The 21,418-nt window shown below is 43.7% G+C and overlaps 1 protein-coding gene across 1 annotated transcript in view; it reads right to left on the minus strand.

The window, feature by feature from the left end:
• Positions 1 to 21,418, minus strand: part of AKAP6 (A-kinase anchoring protein 6) — a 698,126-nt gene that overhangs the window by 597,015 nt on the left and 79,693 nt on the right. The window contains exon 3 of the mRNA XM_030214549.1: positions 18,788 to 20,563. Coding sequence (XP_030070409.1) covers positions 18,788 to 20,563 — 1,776 coding nt within the window. The remainder of the gene's footprint in view (positions 1 to 18,787; positions 20,564 to 21,418) is intronic.

Consider the following 21,418-nt stretch of genomic DNA (forward strand, 5'->3'; position numbering starts at 1 on the left):
AGAATGCTCTTCCTGCAAAATCACAGGAAGGTACATTTAGCACTCTGCTATATATGTTTATCCAATGAACATCTATTTTAATTATTTTGCATTGGGGTGTTCTATTGGTTTTGATCAATTAAAAAATAAAATTGGAAACCTTAATCATATTTCATGCTGCATACACAAATGTCTATCTGTTAAAACTTGCTCCTGGGAAATCCCAGAATATTTTGAAAGCAGTTTCTGGATTTATTATATTGCATTCTGCTTGACTTGTGGGGAAGTTATCAAGATGCCATAAAAGATGGGTTTCTACCTCACCTTGATTTTCCACAGGAGTCACCAACCTGGTTACTGACTCCAATGGTAAACAAATAATATTGCTTGAGAGCCATCTCACAAGCAGCGTTATTTCACTGCCCAGAAGCTTTAGGCTGCCAAACTGTGGCCCGACACTCCCAGCCACTTTTTAAAGGAGCTGATGCACCTCAGCAATAGCAGTGGCCAGAGCACCCACCCCCCAGCTGAAAGCCCCTTATAGTTTTTTCCCTTATATGGTGTTTAGCTCTGCCCAGTGCATCCCAGAATGCACTGGGTAGGCCTGGATGCTGCCATTTTGTTCTGGGCAGGCCCGAGGCAGGAGAGGGAGCCACTGCTTCTGCCCTCCTGCCTCCACCTTGCTATAAGGTACAGGGAAGGCCGGGGGTGTGGGTCGGTGTGGGAGGAGTTTGGTCCAGCGCAGGGGAAGGAGTTTTAAAAAAGGTTCCGGGGTCATGGGAGGGGGGTGTTTTGGTCCATTGGACCACCAGGGAACATTTTTAAAAAATTTGGGGGGGGGGAGGGTGCCAGGAGGTGAGACATAGGAAGCACAAGCAGGCAGCCTTTATAGCTTCCTGCTTGTGCACCTCTCCTTTCCTCTCCAACAGCTCCAGAGCAGCCATTAAATTTGCTCATTAAATTAGGGCTGCTCTGGAGCTGTGCATCCCGTGGAATACACATTAGATTACGAATGAGCTCATTAGAATACTAATGACCTCATTGCAATACATTTGCATGGGCTTCTTGGTGGTTGCTAACGTCACATGTTAGAGCCATGGAAAACTCATTTGTGCATTACTAGCTACATAAATGTTTGCTTTAGACTGGCTAGAACCAGTCTAAAGCAAACGTTAATAGCAAGATAAGCTTTGTGCATCTGGCCCTTAGAGTCCTTTAACACTTGTTAAAGGGCAAATAAAGTGTTTTAGTGACCTAGCACATCTTGATAACTTCCCCCCTAAGTTCATGTGCAGTATCTCTGGCCTGGCCCTAAAAAGAAGAACAGAACAGCAATATTTTTATTTTTTTAAAATAGGTATTTACTATACAGCTTGATATGAAAGAAATCTGAACAAATATGAGGTTTAAATATAATAAGAAGTTAATGTCTGTCTTGCTTAAAAACTGGTGCCTAGGAGAAAGTTAAGAGAACTGGATGCAGCTTGCACCTTTTCAGTAATTTAGGAAGCAGCATCGAGGTAAGGCACCAAGCTGCAGCAGAAATCCCAGGTAACACAAACAATCTGAATCATCTTTCTTAAAGCATGATTAAATATCCACTTGTGACAATTTTCAATGTTGGCATATCAACTTGAGAAATCTGTGCATTTTCTGCAAAAAGTCATAATTCGTTGCAGGGAAAGTGAAGGTTTACACCTCCATGGACCCAAATCCTGCCACCAATGTCTCAAATTTAAATTCAGATAGTCCAACCATATGCTAAATAAAGTGAAACAGAAATTTGTATATATTTTGAAGGTGCACAAAGCAAATCAAGCCTCATGGTGGCACTAGAATATCATTTTCAGTAGCAATACAGTGCAGATGCTCAAGCAATGATACCACAAATACAATACTCAAAATTATAGAACATGGTGCAAAGCCCACAAGGCCTTCTAGCTTGCAGACCCTACATAAACCCTGATCTTCCCTATAATAAGGAACCTCTGTGCTGATACTTTGATCTTGTAAATTATACCCAACACTTTTTTTTTCTAATTGCCTCCATTGCTTCCTCTGGGTCATGTCTAGGCATGGCCTTTGTGGCCCAGGCCCAGTCTACCACAACTGAAAGGGCCTGCCCTTCCTCAGATTACCTTCACTGTGCCACAGTAGGCATCAGTCTCCACGAATAATGGATTTCTTTCTTTTTCCTGGCACCACATGTCTCTGACAGTGAATGAGCCATGTGATACATGAACCCAAACTCCTTTGTTATTCTGAAAGTTCCACAATACCAACACAGGAATTGATATTAGGGTACTGTGGGGCTTATACTCTCTAATAGATGTGCAATACTTTGGAAGGGAAGAAATTCACTCTTTGGGTGCAGTGGGGCCAGCCGTGGCAACGTGAAGAGGCAGGAGAGTAATTAGGGAATAATTGTGTGGGGCGTAGGGTGAAGGGCTGAGAGAGCTTAGGGAAATTATTGTGGGTAGGGTGATGTGAAGATCATGTAAGAGGAGGATCAGCTGTGAGGGTAAGAAGAAGCTGAGTGACCAGTATATTACTGTTTGGATAAGAAGGGGATGGGGGAGATGTGTGGAGAGCTTTTGGCATGTAGTCACTAAGGAGCCAATTCTATAAGTGTACGCCTCATTTTAGGTGCCCCGATGCCATGCAGTGAAAGCTTATTTTATAATGGCATATGGGTGCCTGGATTCAGTTATAGAATACTAGCACAACCCAGCATCAACGTGCCTACATGTATGTGACTGCAATTACGCCAGCCATAGATCTAGCATAACTGATAAATATGGCAAGGGCATATATAATTGACATTATTCTGTAAGTACCAAAAAAAAACTGGGGCAATATCAAACAGCGGGGGGGGGGGGGGGGGGGGGGGGGGAATTATGCAAACAAAAATATAACAACGGCCCCCACTCTGAGTACTGCATTCAGTTTTGGACACCCTATCTTGGTAAGGATGTAAAAAGACTTGAAGCGTGTAAGAAAAAAGTGATGAAAATGGTATAAGGTTTGCACTATAAGACATATGAGGAGAGACTTGAAGACCAGAAGGAAAGGAGAGATAGGGGTGACATGATAGAGACATTCAAATATTTGAAATGTATTAATCTACAAACCACTAGAATAAATAGTCCTAGGGTGCAGATAGGCTAGAATCACTACTAAACTTACAAAAAAATCCGCTGCCTCAAAATGACAATCAGACTGCATCTAGCGCAGTCTAATGACAGCAGGAAAAAGGCCTCAAAGAGCTTACAGATCTTAAATATGTCTGTTAAAGCTGGAACGGATAGAGAGTCATAGGCTCTATATTACACACAGCAGTAGCCGTTAGTCAGATGACAGGAAGAGCGTTGAGAAGCCGTCCTGGTTTGTCTCCCAGGTGACACCGAGACCCTGAAGCAGCCTTGCGAAACGCTGGCCATCGTCGGCTCGGCACATGAATAGAAGAGAGTGGAATACAGCACGAAGGCAACGTGGTCCAGAAGCACCAACTTGAAAGATAAGTGGTGGTGCTACTTATTTATTTATCTGTATATCGAAAGAATTATTTAAAATGATTTGAGACTGACTACATCAGCAGGATACATAGTACATCATAAGGTTTTTTGGCCGATGATGAAGGCATGATCTCTTGATCCGTTCCAGCTTTTATTTAAGATCTGTAAGCTCTTTGAGGCCTTTTTCCTGCTGTAATTAGACTGCGCTAGATGCAGTCTGATGGTCATTTTGAGGCAGCCGATTTTTTTGTATGTTTAGTAGTTAATCTACCAACAAACCTTTTCCAGAGACAGGAAGGCAATAGAATTAGAGGACATGAATTGAGGTTGCGGGGGGTGGGGGGAGACTCAGGAATAACAGAAATACTTTTTCACAAAGAGGATGGTACATACCTGGAATGCCCTCCTGCTGGAAGTGGTGGAGATGAAAACGATAATAGAATTCAAAAATGCATAGGATAAACATAAAGGAATCCTGTATGGAAACAGAATGGAGCCAAACAAACTTAACGGTGTTTAGATGGCAAGCCCAGTAATTGGAAAGCAAAGCTAGTACCAGGCAGACTTCTACAGTCTCTGCCCTGATCATGGTCAGACAGATTTGGATGGGCTGGAGTAGGGCTTCAATGACAGCTTTGAGAACAAGGCCAGTGCCAGGCAGAAGAAACAGAAGAGTGGACGAGAAAGGCTAGAGATATTTATTACAGTTCTTCAACTGACTTCACAAGGACCATATTTTGGCTACAGGGGCAGCATCAGAAGTCTGTACAAAATGCACAGAAAATAGGTCTAGAAACAAACTAGCTTCTGTTTAATATTTAATTTGATGTAATTCCCGGGAATTTGCCCTGGCTTCTTAATGAGTGTTGTGAACTGCTTAGAACTTTGCGGCTTTGGGGGGGTCACGTGATGCTCTCTAGCTGAGTGGACATCTCTTAACTCTGCTTCACTCCAGTCGCTCTAAAACCCTTTGAATAACCTGCTTGTACTTCCCTTAACTGGCTTCATCTCTCTCCGATTAAATGCTATTGTCTTGGGAGCTACTTTTGAGGAGTTTTCTGGACCTCAATACGCATTTGGAGGGTGGTATGCCAGTGAAGACCCCGCGGGCAGGAAGAAACTGCATGCAGCTCCCGAGTCCCAAGATGGTGACGCCACAAGCAGGGTCCTCCGCGGTAACCTTGCTGGTTGAGGCAATCCAAGAGATTACCCCATAGATTACCCTGTTACTGGATGGAAAAATTGCTAAACTTCAGGTCTCCATAGACCATATTAAGGAATCACTGGAGAGACATGGCACGCAACAGGCTAAAGACCACATTTCATTCCAAGAGGACTGAACGAAGGCCACACATGCAAGGATCACAGCACTGGAGTCTCGGTGCCAGCAACTAGCACAGCAGATTGATGACCAGGAAAACCACGGTAGACTTAATTACATCAGAATTATAAACTTACCTGAATTTGTGAAGGACAAAGAACTTTAGGATTTTGTTGAACGATGGTTGTTGGGTCAGCTGTGCACAGAACTTCCAGACAACATAATGCGTGTTGAACTGGTCCATAGAATGGGTGTCCTGCGAGAGGGAGAGCAGCACCCATAACCAGTATTGGCTTGGGACCGTACTTATGCTGAGAAGGACCAATTATTGAAGGTATTTCAAATAAAAAGACCTGTGGACTTTAAGGGTCACAAGATTCTGCTCTTTCAGGATTGTTCGGCCCACGTCTCTGACCAAAGGAGCTACACACATTCATGGAAAAGTTACAGTGAGTCTACTCTGACTCACTGATCTGAGGGTACATTCTGATTTCTAAGTGTTGCTTGTAGCATGCACCACGCACTTGGATTATAAATTCATTTTGTGTTTTTATTCGCTGGTCTGCGGATTCTTGGGTTCTTCTCCTCCTGCTCCTCAGCCCATTCCTCATCCACCATGGTCTTCTCCTTCTCCTCCTCCTTAGCCCGCTTCTCCAGCAGCATGGTCCTTTTCCTCAGCTTACTCTGCCATGGTCCCCTCCTCCTCTTCCTCCACTGATGCAATCCTCCTCACCTCCTCACTCTTCTCCTCCTTTACTTCATCCTCCTCAGATGATGAGCTCACCTCCTCCTCCACATCCTTGCTCTTTTCCTCTTTTTCCTCCTCCATCTCAGATGAGCTCATCTCCTCAGAGCTCTACTTCTCCTTGTCATATGGCAGTTGTTTGCAAGAAAGCATAGGTATATGGAGATGGTGCTACTATAAGACAGTGTGACACCAAGATATGGCTGGTATCAACAGAGGGGCGTTACATGGATAGCCATACAATTTTGGTGAGCTGGCAATATTGATGGTGGCCACAAGAGGCTAAAGGAACAGTAGTGTTTAGTCTGGTTATAGACAAAAAACTTTGGCTAATATGTGGTTCAGGTGAGAAAGTAGTACCTCTTTTCAGTAGGGGATAGGATGGATATGCACATTGCCTTGATGGTGCTGTTGCTTCTTTGAATGCATGGCAACAACATAGAAGCTTTTCAGTTAAGCTACAGCTACTGTTGCATAATGGGGCAAGTGGTGTGGTAGTGGGCCCACATCAAGGTTAGCTGCTAAGTTGCCATCTATAAACATCTGCTGTGGCTATACAGAGAAGAATTTGCCATGGCTCACTCATGGTACTTACTGACAGTCCAGGGAGATTCTGCCAGGTACTTCTAGCTCAGTATCCTGGAAGCATGATACTGAGCTAGAAGGACCATTGATCTGCCCTGGTATGACTATTCTTATGTTCCAGTAAATTCTTTAAAGGTGGGCAATATGAGGGCATGAGCCTGATTGGCAGGAACTATGGTTAGAAAATCATCAGGGCTAGCTTCATGGCAGGTAGCATGTGGATACATTACAGCATCCAGGCATTGTACCGTCATTTCATATTCCTAATTGTGTGCTGTCAGTGACTCAAAAAGCAGGAGGATACTACTTACCATATGTGTCATTCAGTCATGTTGCTAGCTGAACGGGGCTACACTGGCAGCTCCCTTTCCACAAATACATGTAAGTCAAAGTAGTGGCAGCGTGCACACCTTATAAGTGGTCTGTGCCCTAGTGGTATCGTGTGAATATCCATCTAATGGCCTGGGCTCATGCTGGCTGTAATATTCTGCTGCCTTCATTGCCATGAGTATTACCCACTTTCTACATATGCTGCAGCTGTGGCTGCTATATACCTTCTTCATCTGCCTGTCAAGCCTTTTAAGACTTGTTAACTGTAAAGTCTCAATAACTTGAAGTACAATCTTGGCACACCAGCACACACCTGAAGCCTCTTTATTTTCTGAAGTTTCCTTTATTGAATACATATTGTTAATTTACTCACAGTCAGATGTTCAAAAGTATTGCCCCAAGCAACAGAGACTCCGAAATTCTGAGAGCTGTATCAGTGATTATTATTATTTATTATTATTTATTTAGATTTTACTCACACCTTTTTCAGTAGTAGCTCAAGGTGAGGTACATTCAGGTACACTGGATATTATTCTGTCCCAGGAGGGCTCACAATGTAAGTTTGTACCTGAGGCAATGGAGGGTTAAGTGATTTGCCCAAGATCACAAGGAGCAGTAGTGGAATTTGAACCGGCCACCTCTTGATTTCAAGACCTGTGCTCTAACCACTAGGCCACCAGAAATCTGAAGAAAGGCAGCTTTATTGCAGAGGTGGGAAAATAGTTGAATAGGTAGAAGTAGCTCAGAGCTGGGTGACTGGAAAGTACAATATCTTATTAGGAAGATATATTCAAGGTAAAAAACCAAGTTTGTTCCAAGGAATTTAGCAGGACAAGTGCTGTCTGAAGCAAGATGTAGAATGCCTCATGAAGAAAGAGAGAGGCCAAGAAGGCTCACACAGGCCCAGGGAGGAGGGGGCAAAGAAACCAATGGGGACAGAGCCTGCCATCAGGTAGCAAGGGTGGTCCTAGAGGATAGCCCTCGATTGGAGGGAAAGGTCATACCTGGCTGACCTCTCAGGACAGAGATGGTAAGAATGACCAGGAAATGATAGCAGGTAGACAAAGGAGCCAAGCTTGGCTGAGAAAGAGAAGAGGTCTAGGCAGCAGCATAGACCAATAGTAACAGTTCTTATACAGACAGGCAGGTGTGGTTGCACTACCTGTGAAACTACAATACACACAATGCATTGCTCACACATCTTTGCAGTGAGGACTGCATCAGTAAAAATCCTTAGAAGTGAGAATAACAGTAAAGGCATTAAACACATTTTAGGGTCACATTATATTTTAATGCTAAGTGTAGCATACCTGCATTTCTTCTGCCATATAGATCATTCTGGTTTGTGTGATATAATGTTTATTTTGTGGAGTGAGGTGCATGGGAGAGCTTTGCCTGACTGTCTTGCCTGCTTCGCACCTGTATTGTTTAGTTAGTGCTGGGGAGGTCTGTGGACAGAGTCAGTACTTAACCACTTAGCAGCAATATTCAGACCATTAACTGATTAAGTAGCTAAATTTAGGACAGCATAAAGTTGTCCTAATTTTAGCTGCTGAGCTAATCGGTACCCGCCTGAATATTGGTCAGTTCCTGGCTAAGTTCTGGGTAGCAGCATCATGGTTTCTAGTGCCCCTCTCCCTCCCCAGCGATCAAGATCCTCACTAGTACCGTGAGACTGCTGATGGAGGTCATGGTAGACATTTTGTGATTGGAAATGAGACAGGCAGGAGTGAGTGACTATAGCTTCTGCCTGTGGGACCCCCTAGACCAGAGGTTTTCAACCCAGTCCTTGGGGCACATCTAGCCCATCAGAGTTTTCAGGAAACTCCCATTGGAGATATCCTGATAACTCTGACTGGCTACATGTGCCCTGGGTTAAAAACCTCTGCTCTAGACCATTAGGGATATACAAGGAAGGCCTGAGGGGTAAGAGGTGGTGAGGTTCAGTTGTAGTCTTCCTGTCTTCAGGAGTGGGAAGGAGGAGGGGATCCAGATTCCCAGGGAAGTAGGGGACTCAGACGAAGTGAGGGCACCTACTTCCCTTATGTGGGTCCTAGTTGCTATTCAATGTCTTATGCGGGTCCCGGCTGAATGTCGGCCAGGAAAGACCCAACAGCTAATACATGCCGATATGGCCCTGGATATTCAATGCCAGTGCCCGGACATGGCCCAGCATTGAATATCCAGACCTAATTCTGCCCACGGAAGTAAGCATTCAAATAATGCAACCACTGTCACTGCTGGCTAAATATTTACCAGATTGTTCTCTGGTCTTAAGGTTTTAATGTACATCATAGGCAGACAGATGTGTTCAATACCCAGTGACATCATGGCACTGTATTTTGGTGCGAAGATCTGATGCTGATGCAGGTTAACAGAATATTTATGCCAATTAGATGTCTATGTGCCATCCCCATAAGTGGCATCCCTCAACTGAAAGAATATGGGCAAGGTCTGGGTGTAAGTGCATAGGGGCACAGATTTGTTCTTACCTAGCTGGAGTCGTCCAGATTCCTTCCCAGATGTTCCCTGGTACAGCATGGTCTTGTCTTTGTCCCCTGGAGCAGAACAATGTGCCTTCCTTTGTTAGCACAAGGTGTGCCAGGAGTATGCTCACTATGTAAGAGAAATTATGCTTCCTTCCGGCAGCCATGTTGGTGATCTCCAAAGAAGGTCCACTAAAGGCTTGTTTGTAATGTGAGACCAGAAACAAGTCATTGTGTCACCAAAGGGCTAGCTGTGCCGTGTGCCAGGAAGGCAAAGGTGTGGGCACAGCACTAATTACATGTGTATTCAATAGAAAGTTCATGTAGATATCTCCATAGGCAGGGGACTCTTTTCCATGTGTCAACAGCCACCGATTCTCTGCTGACTTGTATGCTGACACGCTTGTTGCTCATGGTCACCCTGCATGTGTACCTGTTGGCTCTTTTGGTATGGTTACATGTGTATGACCCTGGCCTGCTTCTTTTCTGCATCATTAAGAGGTGGAGATATATATTTTTTACAGGCAACCTTTGCATTCATCACTGCTTTTGTAAAATGATGCCTCTAGCTTTTATGTATGGACATGGTCATCTCTGTCCTCACATAATACATTCTTTCTTAAAGGAGGATCAAACTAGTTTAGAAAATAACCCTACTCTAGGGTCCTTAGTTAATAGCATGAACTATCTGCCGCAGGGTTCATATGAATAAAATGGGGGCTGAAACAGACAGCATGCATTAACTGTGTTGGTGCACTATAACTGTGAGCACATGACCCCCTATATGTGCATTAAAACAAAGTTTTAACATTTTAAAAGTTAATATACACACATACAAGGAAGGATAACTCACAAAATGGAGTTTACAGTCTCAGAAAGGAATTCACGAAGTAATTTGGTATAATGAGACCAAATTCCCACAGGGCTTGCTGTGCTCCTATACTAGAGAGAGTTGGTAAGAAGACTTTCTTTTTTCTACCACTAGATGGCAGGGCTATGTATGAAAAGGAAATGTGATGTTCGGAGAGAGCTATTATCTCTGGGACTTGATAAGAAGGAGGAAAAGAAGGGAGATACCCAAAGTGATTTCAATTTTTGAAGCAGAGCCCTTTGAGAGGGAAAGTCTCGTGATTTTTCCTGGGGTAGAAGGGAAAAAGACAGAAAAATCTCTCCTGTAATAAATTGTGTGGAATGCAAACCCACATATACTACTACTACTACTTAACATTTCTAGAGCGCTACTAGGGTTATGCAGCGCTGTACAATTTAACAAAGAGAGACAGTCCCTGCTCAAAGAGCTTACAATCTAACAGACAAGTGAACGGTCAGTCCGATAGGGGCAGTCAAATTGGGGCAGTCTGGATTCACTGAACGGTAAGGGTTAGGTGCCGAACGCAGCATTGAAGAGGTGGGCTTTAAGCAAAGACTTGAAGACGGGCAGGGAGGGGGCTTGGCGTAAGGGTTCAGGAAGGTTGTTCCAAGCATAGGGTGAGGCGAGGCAGAATGAGCGGAGCCTGGAGTTGGCGGTGGTGGAGAAGGGTACTGAGAGGAGGGATTTATCCTGGGAACGGAGGTTACAGGCGGGAACGTAAGGGGAGATGAGGGTAGAAAGATAGTGAGGGGCAGCAGACTGAGTGCATTTGTATGCCTCCAATTTCCCTTTCCTGGGTACTCGACTGTGGAATGCTTTACCTAAACTAGTTAAATCAACCCAAAATTATCTAAAGTGTAGAAAATTATTAAAGTCCGTACTATTCAAAAAGGTTTACCCTCAAATTTAACATAATCAGCTTAATCTCTTTGGTTTCAAATAATCCAGAAACACTTGAATCTACTTTCTTTACTATTCTACTATTGTATATTATACCAAACTTTAATTTACTGTTTGTACTGTTTAATATGCCATTAATACTGTATTCCTGATTAAGCTTATGTAAGCCACATTGAACCTGCATCCAGTGGGAAAATGTGGGATATAAATGCTTTTAAATAAATAAATAATCAACTTGAGCATATCTTCCTCACCAGTGGGACAGGAGGACCAAATAATATACCTGGGAGGAGCAACTGCCTTCAGATGGAACTTTTGAGGTTGTGAATACTTGTACTCTGAAGGCAGCTTTAGACCAGGAGGAATTAATAACACTTAACACTAAACACTCAGTAGGACCCTTAGAGGGGCATAATCGAATGCGAATGCCTATCTCCATGGGCGTCTATGTCCGAAAATGGGTACGTGAAGAGGCAGGACAGACCGTATTTTCAAAAAAATGGACGTTTTTCAGCTGGGCATTTGTTTTTTTTAGCGATAATGGAAACTAAAAATGCCCAGCTCAAAAATGTCCTAATCCGAGCCATTTGGTCATGGGAGGGGCCAGGATTCGTAGTACACTGGCCCCCCTGATATGCCAGGACACTAACTGGGCACCCCAGAGGTCAGTGCGGTAGACTTCAGAAAAAGCTCCCACATGCATAGCTCCCTTACCACGGGTGCTGAGCCCCCAACCCCCCTCCCCCAAAACCCACTACCCACAAATGTACAACACTACCATAGCTCTTAGGGGTGAAGGGGGCACCTACATGTGGGTACAGTGGGTTTTGGAGACCTCCCATTTACCAGCACAAGTGTTACAGGTAGAGGGGGAATGGGCCTGGGTCCACCTGGCTGAAGTGCACTGCGGTACCAACTAAAAGTGCTCCAGGGACCTGCATACACGCAGGCCTCTAGGACTTGTTGCTAGTGTAGAACCTTGGCACACCAGTTGACACCTGAAGACTAATCTCTCCGAAAACGTCCTTTATTGGAATAAGCACGCTTACTCACAGTTAACTGCAGATCAGAGGTTGTGCCCCACTGGCAACGAGTCTCCCTGGTACTGAGATGAGCAGTAGGTCAGAGCTGGCAGAATGCTGTACAATGCCCTCTTTCAGCCACATTCAAGGTAAGAACTAAGTTCTGTAACGTGGCTAACACGTGAAAGGGATCTAAAACTGGCTTACAAAAATGGCCACTACCTCATGGACTACCGGAAACAAAACAGGGCACACTCTGACCCAATAAGCAGGGGGAAAAGCACAATGGGAGTACAGCCTACCAACTACCAACATCGTGAGCATTTACCACAAGCTAGTGGAATCACGGAGCCCAATACCCTACACCCACCACAATGCATTGCTGATGCGACTCTGCAGTGCGCATAACAGAAAAAGTGTCATACTCACCTGAGAGCCACATCAGAACCAGGGAAAGGCTGTCACAGGATAGAACACATTCTGCTGTCATGGAGGTGGGTACGGCATTTGAGGCTGGCATAGAGGCTGGAAAAAAAGTTTTTAAAGTGGGTGTTTTTTGGTGGGAGGGGGTTAGTGACCACTGGGGGAGTCCGGGGAGGTCATCCCCGATTCCCTCCAGTGGTTATCTGGGCAGTTGGGGCACTTTTTTGGGACTTGTTCATGAAAAACAAAGGTTCAAAAAAGTGACCCCAAATCGCGGTAAAAACGCCTTTTTTTCGATTATCAGCTAAAGACGCCCATCTCTCCTCGGCCAATAACCACGCCCCAGTTCTGCCTTCACCACGCCTCCGATACGTCCCCGTCAACTTTACCCATTTCTGCGATGAATTGCAGTTGGAAACGCCCAAAATCGGCTTTCGATTATACCGATTTGGGCGCCCACGGGAGAAAGACGCCCATCTCCCGATTTGGGTCGCAATATAGCCGTTTTTCTCTTTCGATTATAAGCAGGTTAGTATCTCCTTACATAAGTACATAAGTAGTGCCATACTGGGAAAGACCAAAGGTCCATCTAGCCCAGCATCCTGTCACCGACAGTGGCCAATCCAGGTCAAGGGCACCTGGCACGCTCCCCAAACGTAAAAACATTCCAGACAAGTTATACCTAAAAATGCGGAATTTTTCCAAGTCCATTTAATAGCGGTCTATGGACTTGTCCTTTAGGAATCTATCTAACCCCTTTTTAACTCCGTCAAGCTAACCGCCCGTACCACGTTCTCCGGCAATGAATTCCAGAGTCTAATTACACGTTGGGTGAAGAAAAATTTTCTCCGATTCGTTTTAAATTTACCACACTGTAGCTTCAACTCATGCCCTCTAGTCCTAGTATTTTTGGATAGCGTGAACAGTCGCTTCACATCCACCCGATCCATTCCACTCATTATTTTATACACTTCTATCATATCTCCCCTCAGCCGTCTCTTCTCCAAGCTGAAAAGCCCTAGCCTTCTCAGCCTCTCTTCATAGGAAAGTCGTCCCATCCCCACTATCATTTTCGTCGCCCTTCGCTGTACCTTTTCCAATTCTACTATATCTTTTTTGAGATACGGAGACCAGTACTGAACACAATACTCCAGGTGCGGTCGCACCATGGAGCGATACAACGGCATTATAACATCCGCACACCTGGACTCCATACCCTTCCTAATAACACCCAACATTCTATTCGCTTTCCTAGCCGCAGCAGCACACTGAGCAGAAGGTTTCAGCGTATCATCGACGACGACACCCAGATCCCTTCTTGATCCGTAACTCCTAACGCGGAACCTTGCAAGACGTAGCTATAATTCGGGTTCCTCTTACCCACATGCATCACTTTGCACTTGTCAACATTGAACTTCATCTGCCACTTGCACGCCCATTCTCCCAGTCTCGCAAGGTCCTCCTGTAATCGTTCACATTCCTCCTGCGACTTGACGACCCTGAATAATTTTGTGTCATCGGCGAATTTAATTACCTCACTAGTTATTCCCATCTCTAGGTCATTTATAAATACATTAAAAAGCAACGGACCCAGCACAGACCCCTGCGGGACCCCACTAACTACCCTCCTCCACTGAGAATACTGGCCACGCAATCCTACTCTCTGCTTCCTATCTTTCAACCAGTTCTTAATCCATAATAATACCCTACCTCCGATTCCATGACTCTGCAATTTCTTCAGGAGTCTTTCATGCGGCACTTTGTCAAACGCCTTCTGAAAATCCAGATATACAATATCAACCGGCTCCCCATTGTCCACATGTTTGCTTACCCCCTCAAAAAAATGCATTAGATTGGTGAGGCAAGACTTCCCTTCACTAAATCCGTGCTGACTTTGTCTCATCAGTCCATGTTTTTGTATATGCTCTGCAATTTTATTCTTAATAATAGCCTCCACCATCTTGCCCGGCACCGACGTCAGACTCACCAGTCTATAATTTCCCGGATCTCCTCTGGAACCTTTCTTAAAAATCGGAGTAACATTGGCTACCCTCCAGTCTTCCGGTATTACACTCGATTTTAGGGACAGATTGCATATTTCTAACAGTAGCTCCGCAAGTTCATTTTTAGTTCTATTAATACTCTGGGATGAATACCATCAGGTCCCGGTGATTTACTACTCTTCAGCTTGCTGAACTGACCCATTACATCCTCCAAGGTTACAGAGAATTTGTTTAGTTTCTCCGACTCCCCCGCTTCAAATATTCTTTCCGGCACCGGTGTCCCCCCCAAATCCTCCTCGGTGAAGACCGAAGCAAAGAATTCATTTAATTTCTCCGCTACGGCTTTGTCCTCCTTGATCGCCCCTTTAACACCATTTTCGTCCAGCGGCCCAACCGACTCTTTGGCCGGTTTCCTGCTTTTAATGTATCTAAAAAAGTTTTTACTATGTATTTTTGCTTCCAACGCTAATTTCTTCTCAAAGTCCTTTTTTGCCCTCCTTATCTCCGCTTTGCATTTGGCTTGGCATTCCTTATGATCTATCCTGTTACTTTCAGTTGGTTCTCTTCTCCACTTTCTGAAGGATTGTTTTTGGCTCTAATGATTTCCTTTATCTTACTGTTTAGCCACGCCGGCTGACGTTTAGTCTTTTTTTCCCTTTTTTCTAATACGTGGAATATATTTGTCCTGAACCTCCAGGATGGTGTTTTTAAACAGCATCCACGCCTGATGCAAGTTTTTTACTCTGCGAGCTGCTCCTTTCAGTCTTTTTTTCACCATTTTTCTCATTTTGTCGTAATCACCTTTTCTATAGTTAAACGCTAGCGTACTTGATTTCCTAGTTTCACTTCCTTCAATGCCAATATCAAAACCGATCATATTATGATCACTGTTATCAAGCGGCCCTCGTATCGTTACCCCCTGCACTAGATCATGAGCACCACTAAGGACTAAGTCTAGTATTTTTCCTTCTCTTGTCGGCTCCTGAACTAGCTGTTCCATGAAGCTGTCCTTGATTTCATCAAGAAATCTTATGTCCCTTACGTGTACAGATGTTACATTAACCCAGTCTATATGCGGGTAATTGAAATCCCCCATTATTATTGTGTTGCCCAGTTTGTTTGTGTCCCTGATTTCCTTTAACATTTCGGCATCCGTCTGTTCGTCCTGGCCAGGCGGACGGTAGTACACTCCTATCACTATCCTTTTCCCCTTTGCACATGGAATTTCAATCCACAGTGATTCCAAGGAGTGTTTTGCTTCCTGCAGAATTTTCAATCTATTTGATTCAAGGCTCTCGTTAATATACAATGCTACCCCTCCACCAATCCGATTCACCCTATCACTACGATATAATTTGTACCCCGGTATGACAGTGTCCCACTGGTTATCCTCCTTCCACCAGGTCTCAGAGATGCCTATTATATCTAATTTTTCATTTAGTGCAATATATTCTAACTCCCCCATCTTATTTCTTAGGCTCCTGGCATTCGCATATAGACATTTCAAACTATGTTTGTTGTTCCTAAGTACATCATGCTTAGTACTTGACAGTATTAACTGGCAATCTTTTGTCTGATTTTTATTGTTATTTAAAGATACCCGATCTACTACAATCTCTTTTGCAACCTCACTATCAGGATACTCTATCTTCCCTGTTATGGTGATATCTTTGAAAGATACCTTATCCCGAACCATGCTCTTTTGAGCGACTGTCGGCCTTCCCCCCATTTCTAGTTTAAAAGCTGCTCTATCTCCTTCTTAAACGCCGATGCCAGCAGCCTGGTCCCACTCTGGTTAAGATGGAGCCCATCCTTTCGGAATAGGCTCCCCCTTCCCCAGAATGTTGCCCAGTTCCTAACAAATCTAAAGCCCTCCTCCCTGCACCATCGTCTCATCCACGCATTGAGACTCTGGAGCTCTGCCTGTCTCTTGGGCCCTGCGCGTGGCACAGGTAGCATTTTCTGAAATGCTACCCTGGAGGATCTGGATTTCAGCTTTCTACCTAAGAGCCTAAATTTTGCTTCCAGAACCTCTCTCCCACATTTTCCTATGTCATTGGTACCCACATGTACCAAGACAGCGGACTCCTCCCCAGCACTATCTAGAATCCTATCTAGGTGACACGTGAGGTCCGCCACCTTCGCACCAGGCAGGCAAGTCACCAGGCGATCCTCACGTCCACCAGCCACCCAGCTATCTATATGCCTAATGATCGAATCACCAAGTACAACAGCTGTCCTAACCTTTCCCTCCCGGGCAACATTTGGAGATATATCCTCGGTGCGAAAGGATAATACATCCCCTGGTGGGCAGGTCCTGGCTACAGGAGTACTTCCTACTTCACCAGGGTGATGCTCTCCTTCTAGGAGACCTCCCTCCTCCAAGGTAGCACAGGGGCTACCTGACTGGAGGTGGGACTTCTCTACAACATCCCTGTAGGTCTCCTCTATGTACCTCTCTGTCTCCCTCAGCTCCATCAAGTCTGCTACTCTAGCCTCAAGGGAACGGACACGTTCTCTGAGAGCTAGGAGCTCTTTGCATCGGGCACACACAATGAGCTCTATAAAGTTTGCCTTCCACAGATTATTGAAGCTATGAGATGAAGATACCAGTGTAAAATGCCTACTTGGTTTTTGCACATAGTTGCCTATGTTCTGAAGAAGTTCTTGTACTAGAATTGGAACCACAACCATGGTGTCCTGAGAGTTACTGAAGGGCAAAGGATCAAATGGCCAAAAGCCTAATGGTTAGCAAAGTGGGCTGAGAACCTGGGGAATTGGGTTTGATTCCCACTATGATTCCTTGTGATCCTGGGCAAGTCACTTAACCCTCCACTGCCCCAGGTACAAAGACTTAGCGTATAAGCCCACTAGGGACAGAGAAAGTATATACTATGTAAACGACTGGCTCCCATTGCTTCATTGAAGTCTTACTCTTGGTTTTCAAAATTCACCAGTCAGGCGAACCATCTTATCTTTCTCACACGCTAACCCTATACTCAAACACTAGAATATTGCGTTCATCATTTCAAAACTTACTGGTAATCCCATCCTTCCGAGAAGTCATCCATTAACACACTAGGAAAACCATCTTTTCAGTTCAAGGCCCAGAACACTGGAACAAATTACCCCAGTCCCTACGCCAACAGACATCACTTCAAAACTTTGGAAAAAAGAATGTTTTCAGATTAATTTTAAACTCCTAAGCCCAGTAGAAAAATCCATGGAGATGAAGTCTGTTGGACGGCTCAAATCAGTCTCAGACCTCCTTTCCTTTCACCCCCTCTTCTATCCTATATGAAAACTGTAGTTCTACCCCATCCGATTTCCAAAACTCTATTATTTTCTTACTCTACTTTATATTTAAGCATGTAAGCCGTTCAGACATCATTTAAATGAGCGGGATAGTAAATTTATAAATAAACTTGAACCTTGAAAGGTGGTATATCAAATCCATAATCCTTTAGTCATATGGAGAGCCCAGCATGATATATTTTTTGCATGGCTGTATGGTCAAGAGGTTAGATACAAAACAGAGTTCACTATTTAAAAGTATGATGTCCATTTACGCATTTTCTCAGAATCATTCTGAGAGTGGTATGGTGAATTCATCATGATTGTTGAGTTTAGCAGATTCTTGGTAGAGGAAACAGAAGCTGAAGGTTCACCTAAGCAGTGCTTCTCAATCTAGTCCTTGAGGCACACCTAGTCCCATCAGGTTTTCACAATATCCACAATGAAAATGCATGAGATAGATTTACATACCAAGAAGGCAGTGCATGCAAATCTATCTCATGCATATTCATTGTGGATATCCTGAAAACCTGATGGGACTAAGTGTGCCTTAAGGACTGATCCACGACACCTAATACCTTTGTACCTGTTTTTAGTTGTGAATAAACAGCAGTGACATCTGGGTGCAGCAGCTCACCAGATGGTAAGCTGTTCTCCAGCCTGCCCATCGCTTTGTGTCAAGAGATGCTTGAACTGTGGGACTGAAGTCAAGTGATGTGCTCCTGGAAGATCATTTTCCTTTGCCTGCATGGTTAAAGAGGATCTCCTTGGTGTGGTACTTGTGTTTTAACAAACTTGGCAATATGACCCCATACCATATCTTGTTGCATATTTCAGCTTTTAGAGAACACATTTCTCACAGCATGAACTGAATTATACTGAAAACTTCAAATGCTTGATTAGAGCAGAAAGAAACCAACTCATCATCTGGCTACCTTCTCATACAATGTTCATTCTTTTAAAATTCTTGATCATAATCGTTAGATCACAGCTCAAAAGCCTGGTTGAAGTCAACCTTCATACCAGTTCAGAAGTGTCATACAGTGGGAGTTCTGAACAAGTGCTGAAAGTCATATAATCTTTCCAAAATCGAACCTGCAAATGGTTAGGTACATCAAAGTTAATAAACTAAAAGTTGACATAACACAATATCAGACTCCTGCCTGCAGAAGGTTCTATTGTTGAACTGAAATTTTGGTCAGTCTATTATGTCATAGCATTTATCTAATTACTTTGGCATGCCTTGCTTTTTGCTTGTCATATTAACTTCATGCTATTATAATAGCTTCATATGAGATGTGTGGTAAACTTACCTCAATTTTTTCCCAAATAGCTTCATAGTTCTCCTGCTGTTGAATATCTTGCATCAGTTGCTGAATTAAAGCAGATTTACTTATGCTGGATTTCTCACTCATCTCAGAAAGCTGATCTTGCAAGGATCTCTCCAGTTTCTCTGCTGGGTGTTTTTTAGTGGAAGACACTGGCACAAACAAATCATCATCAGAAAGAATGTCACTTAGAGGGCCAGACTCAATACTGTCATCTAATGATGGTGCTATGTCGCTTGAGGAACTTGGAGAAACTCGACCCAAGCGTTTGTGCTTCTTGTTAATTGGAAAAATAGGGTACATTTCAGAGTCTGAATTCATTTCTGAAAGCTCCCAGTCATCAATATTCTGAATGGTCTCTCCCAAAGGATTCTGAGGCACCATCTTTGCTAGGTTTTCTAACTTCTGCGCCAACACTTCTGTCTGTCTAAGATGAGATGGAAGTGCTAAATATTCATCTGAGCCATACCAGGCCCTGTTATTTTTCTCATTAGAGCTCGCATAACTTGAAGAAGAGGAGCCCTTTTTGTTTTTACTATCTGAAAGTGCAGAAGTAGAGGCTTTTATAGTTCCTGAGCCAGTAGAAGACCACTTCTTCAGAGTATATGGTGGCAAAGATGAGTCTGTATTACTCTGAATTTGGGAACTTGGACTTGCCTGATTAAAAACCATAGAGGCAGAGTCTGTTTCCTCCATGGACTCGGAGGTACCTGAAGAGATTCCATTTTCCACGGCTGTTGTCCATCTTTTGCCCTCTTGCTTTGGTGAAATTGTTTTAGACACACCTGAAGTCTGATCCAGATTCGCCTCAGGAGCATCACGTGATTTTTTATGCCTTCGTTTTTCTTTTGGATGAAGGCCATCAGACCTACTAGGATTTACAGTACTGTTTTTATGAGAGTTTTTGATTATATAGTCTAATTTTTTTTCTTCCATTTTAAATAAACAATCATAAGATTGGCTTACAACAGAAGGACTGCTACAATAGGAGGACTCTAAGGACAAGCACAGTTTGGACCTGTCTAGGTGATCCATCAGCGAAGGAGTGCTCCTGCTGAGGTCATTCTTTAATATAAGGGAAGACAAGTGATTGGATGTACTGTTGGCCTGGATATCATCAGGAAACACCTCTTTGCCCTCTTCTAAAAATAGGCCTCTTTTTGGTAGCGTAGGCTGTGTGGGTGAATCCTCATTATAGTTAAAGCAGTCCCTGATTGGCCTTTTAGGAATTGAATTTTCCCAATGAGGATGCAGCTTACCTCTTGTATCAATGGGTTTCTGTGTTGCATGGCAGTCGTGATTCACTAACTCAGAGACAGGCTCATTTTCTTCCAATGTATCACCTGAGGCATGCACATTTTTACCACCAGAAAACATTCCAGGAGGAGATGAGCATGAAAGTCCTGTTGGAACTGGTGTGGTCGTACTGCCATGACTCTCACCCTTACTTTCTGATGAAGGTAGTGAATCGATTCCCCTACTTTCTGAGGCAGCAGGATCTGTGGTAACACTCAGCAATCCCACACTCCTGTCAAGCTCTGGGAAGTCCTTTTCCATAGCACTGCAGCTTAAGGAGTCCAATGGTTTTGCATTTGTGCAACTGGAGGTCGTGTCGCCCAAGCCACCCAGCAGATCCTCACTGGGACTGTAGTCTGACAGTTCAAATGCAGTGATACCACAGTCTAATGACAGGTAATTCTGAGAGCATTTGATGGTCAACTGCCCCGAGTCATCCACTTCAGTCAAAGAGTCAAGCCGGTCCTGAAACAGGTTAAAGAAATGCCATTGTAAATATAGCATAATAATAATCATGATTTCTTTTTTAGTCCTATGCTTTGGCACTCTCTCCCACCAAAACTGCAGAGCACATCCTCTTATGCAAGATTCAAATCTGCCTTAAAGACCCATCTTTTCACCCAAGCATATGGGGACACTAGCCGTGAGGGGTTGTAGCAGTCCTGGGACCTGTTCCTTTTATCTATTTCACTATCTCTTCATCCTTACATCTCCTTTCTGTCATTATTGTACTATCTGACTAATGAAGTTCCTTTCTCAATTTCATTTAGAGTGTACACTACCTTATTTTCTTTACAAGAAAGTGGCACATAAAATTTAATAAACATAAACATTACTAAGCAGGACTGACCAGTTCTATCCTATTTTCTATTGCTGCTGGAAAGCTACATTTTGCTTTAGGAGACCAATTTTTGTTGTAGACAACACTTCTAGGTTGGCAGAAAACCCAGTGAATAGGCAAATAAATCAGCCAAATCCCCATTTGTACAGCTTAGCTCAGTTTATAAAATGTCACTGACTTGGGCTCCTTCCAGTGTTGCTACTGAAGCACCGCCAAAAATCTTTCCAGAAGCAAGTGCATAAAAGTTGGATCAGTGTTTACTCAAGTGGTAGCAGAGGTTTGTGAAGAATTTGACATTTTCCAACCCTCACACCAGATATTCCAGTTATCAGTGCAAACAATGCAGTTATTATAACCATATTATTTTATGGTATTCATTTGATGAATCCACATCTTTGTTGAAGGTCATAAATGAAGTCACATTATCAATATTTATTACTGTTTCTACCACACCACAATGGGTTATGCACAGCAGCGTA

This window comes from Microcaecilia unicolor, chromosome 9 (genome assembly GCF_901765095.1).
Source record: "Microcaecilia unicolor chromosome 9, aMicUni1.1, whole genome shotgun sequence".
Taxonomy (NCBI): Eukaryota; Metazoa; Chordata; class Amphibia; order Gymnophiona; family Siphonopidae; genus Microcaecilia; species Microcaecilia unicolor.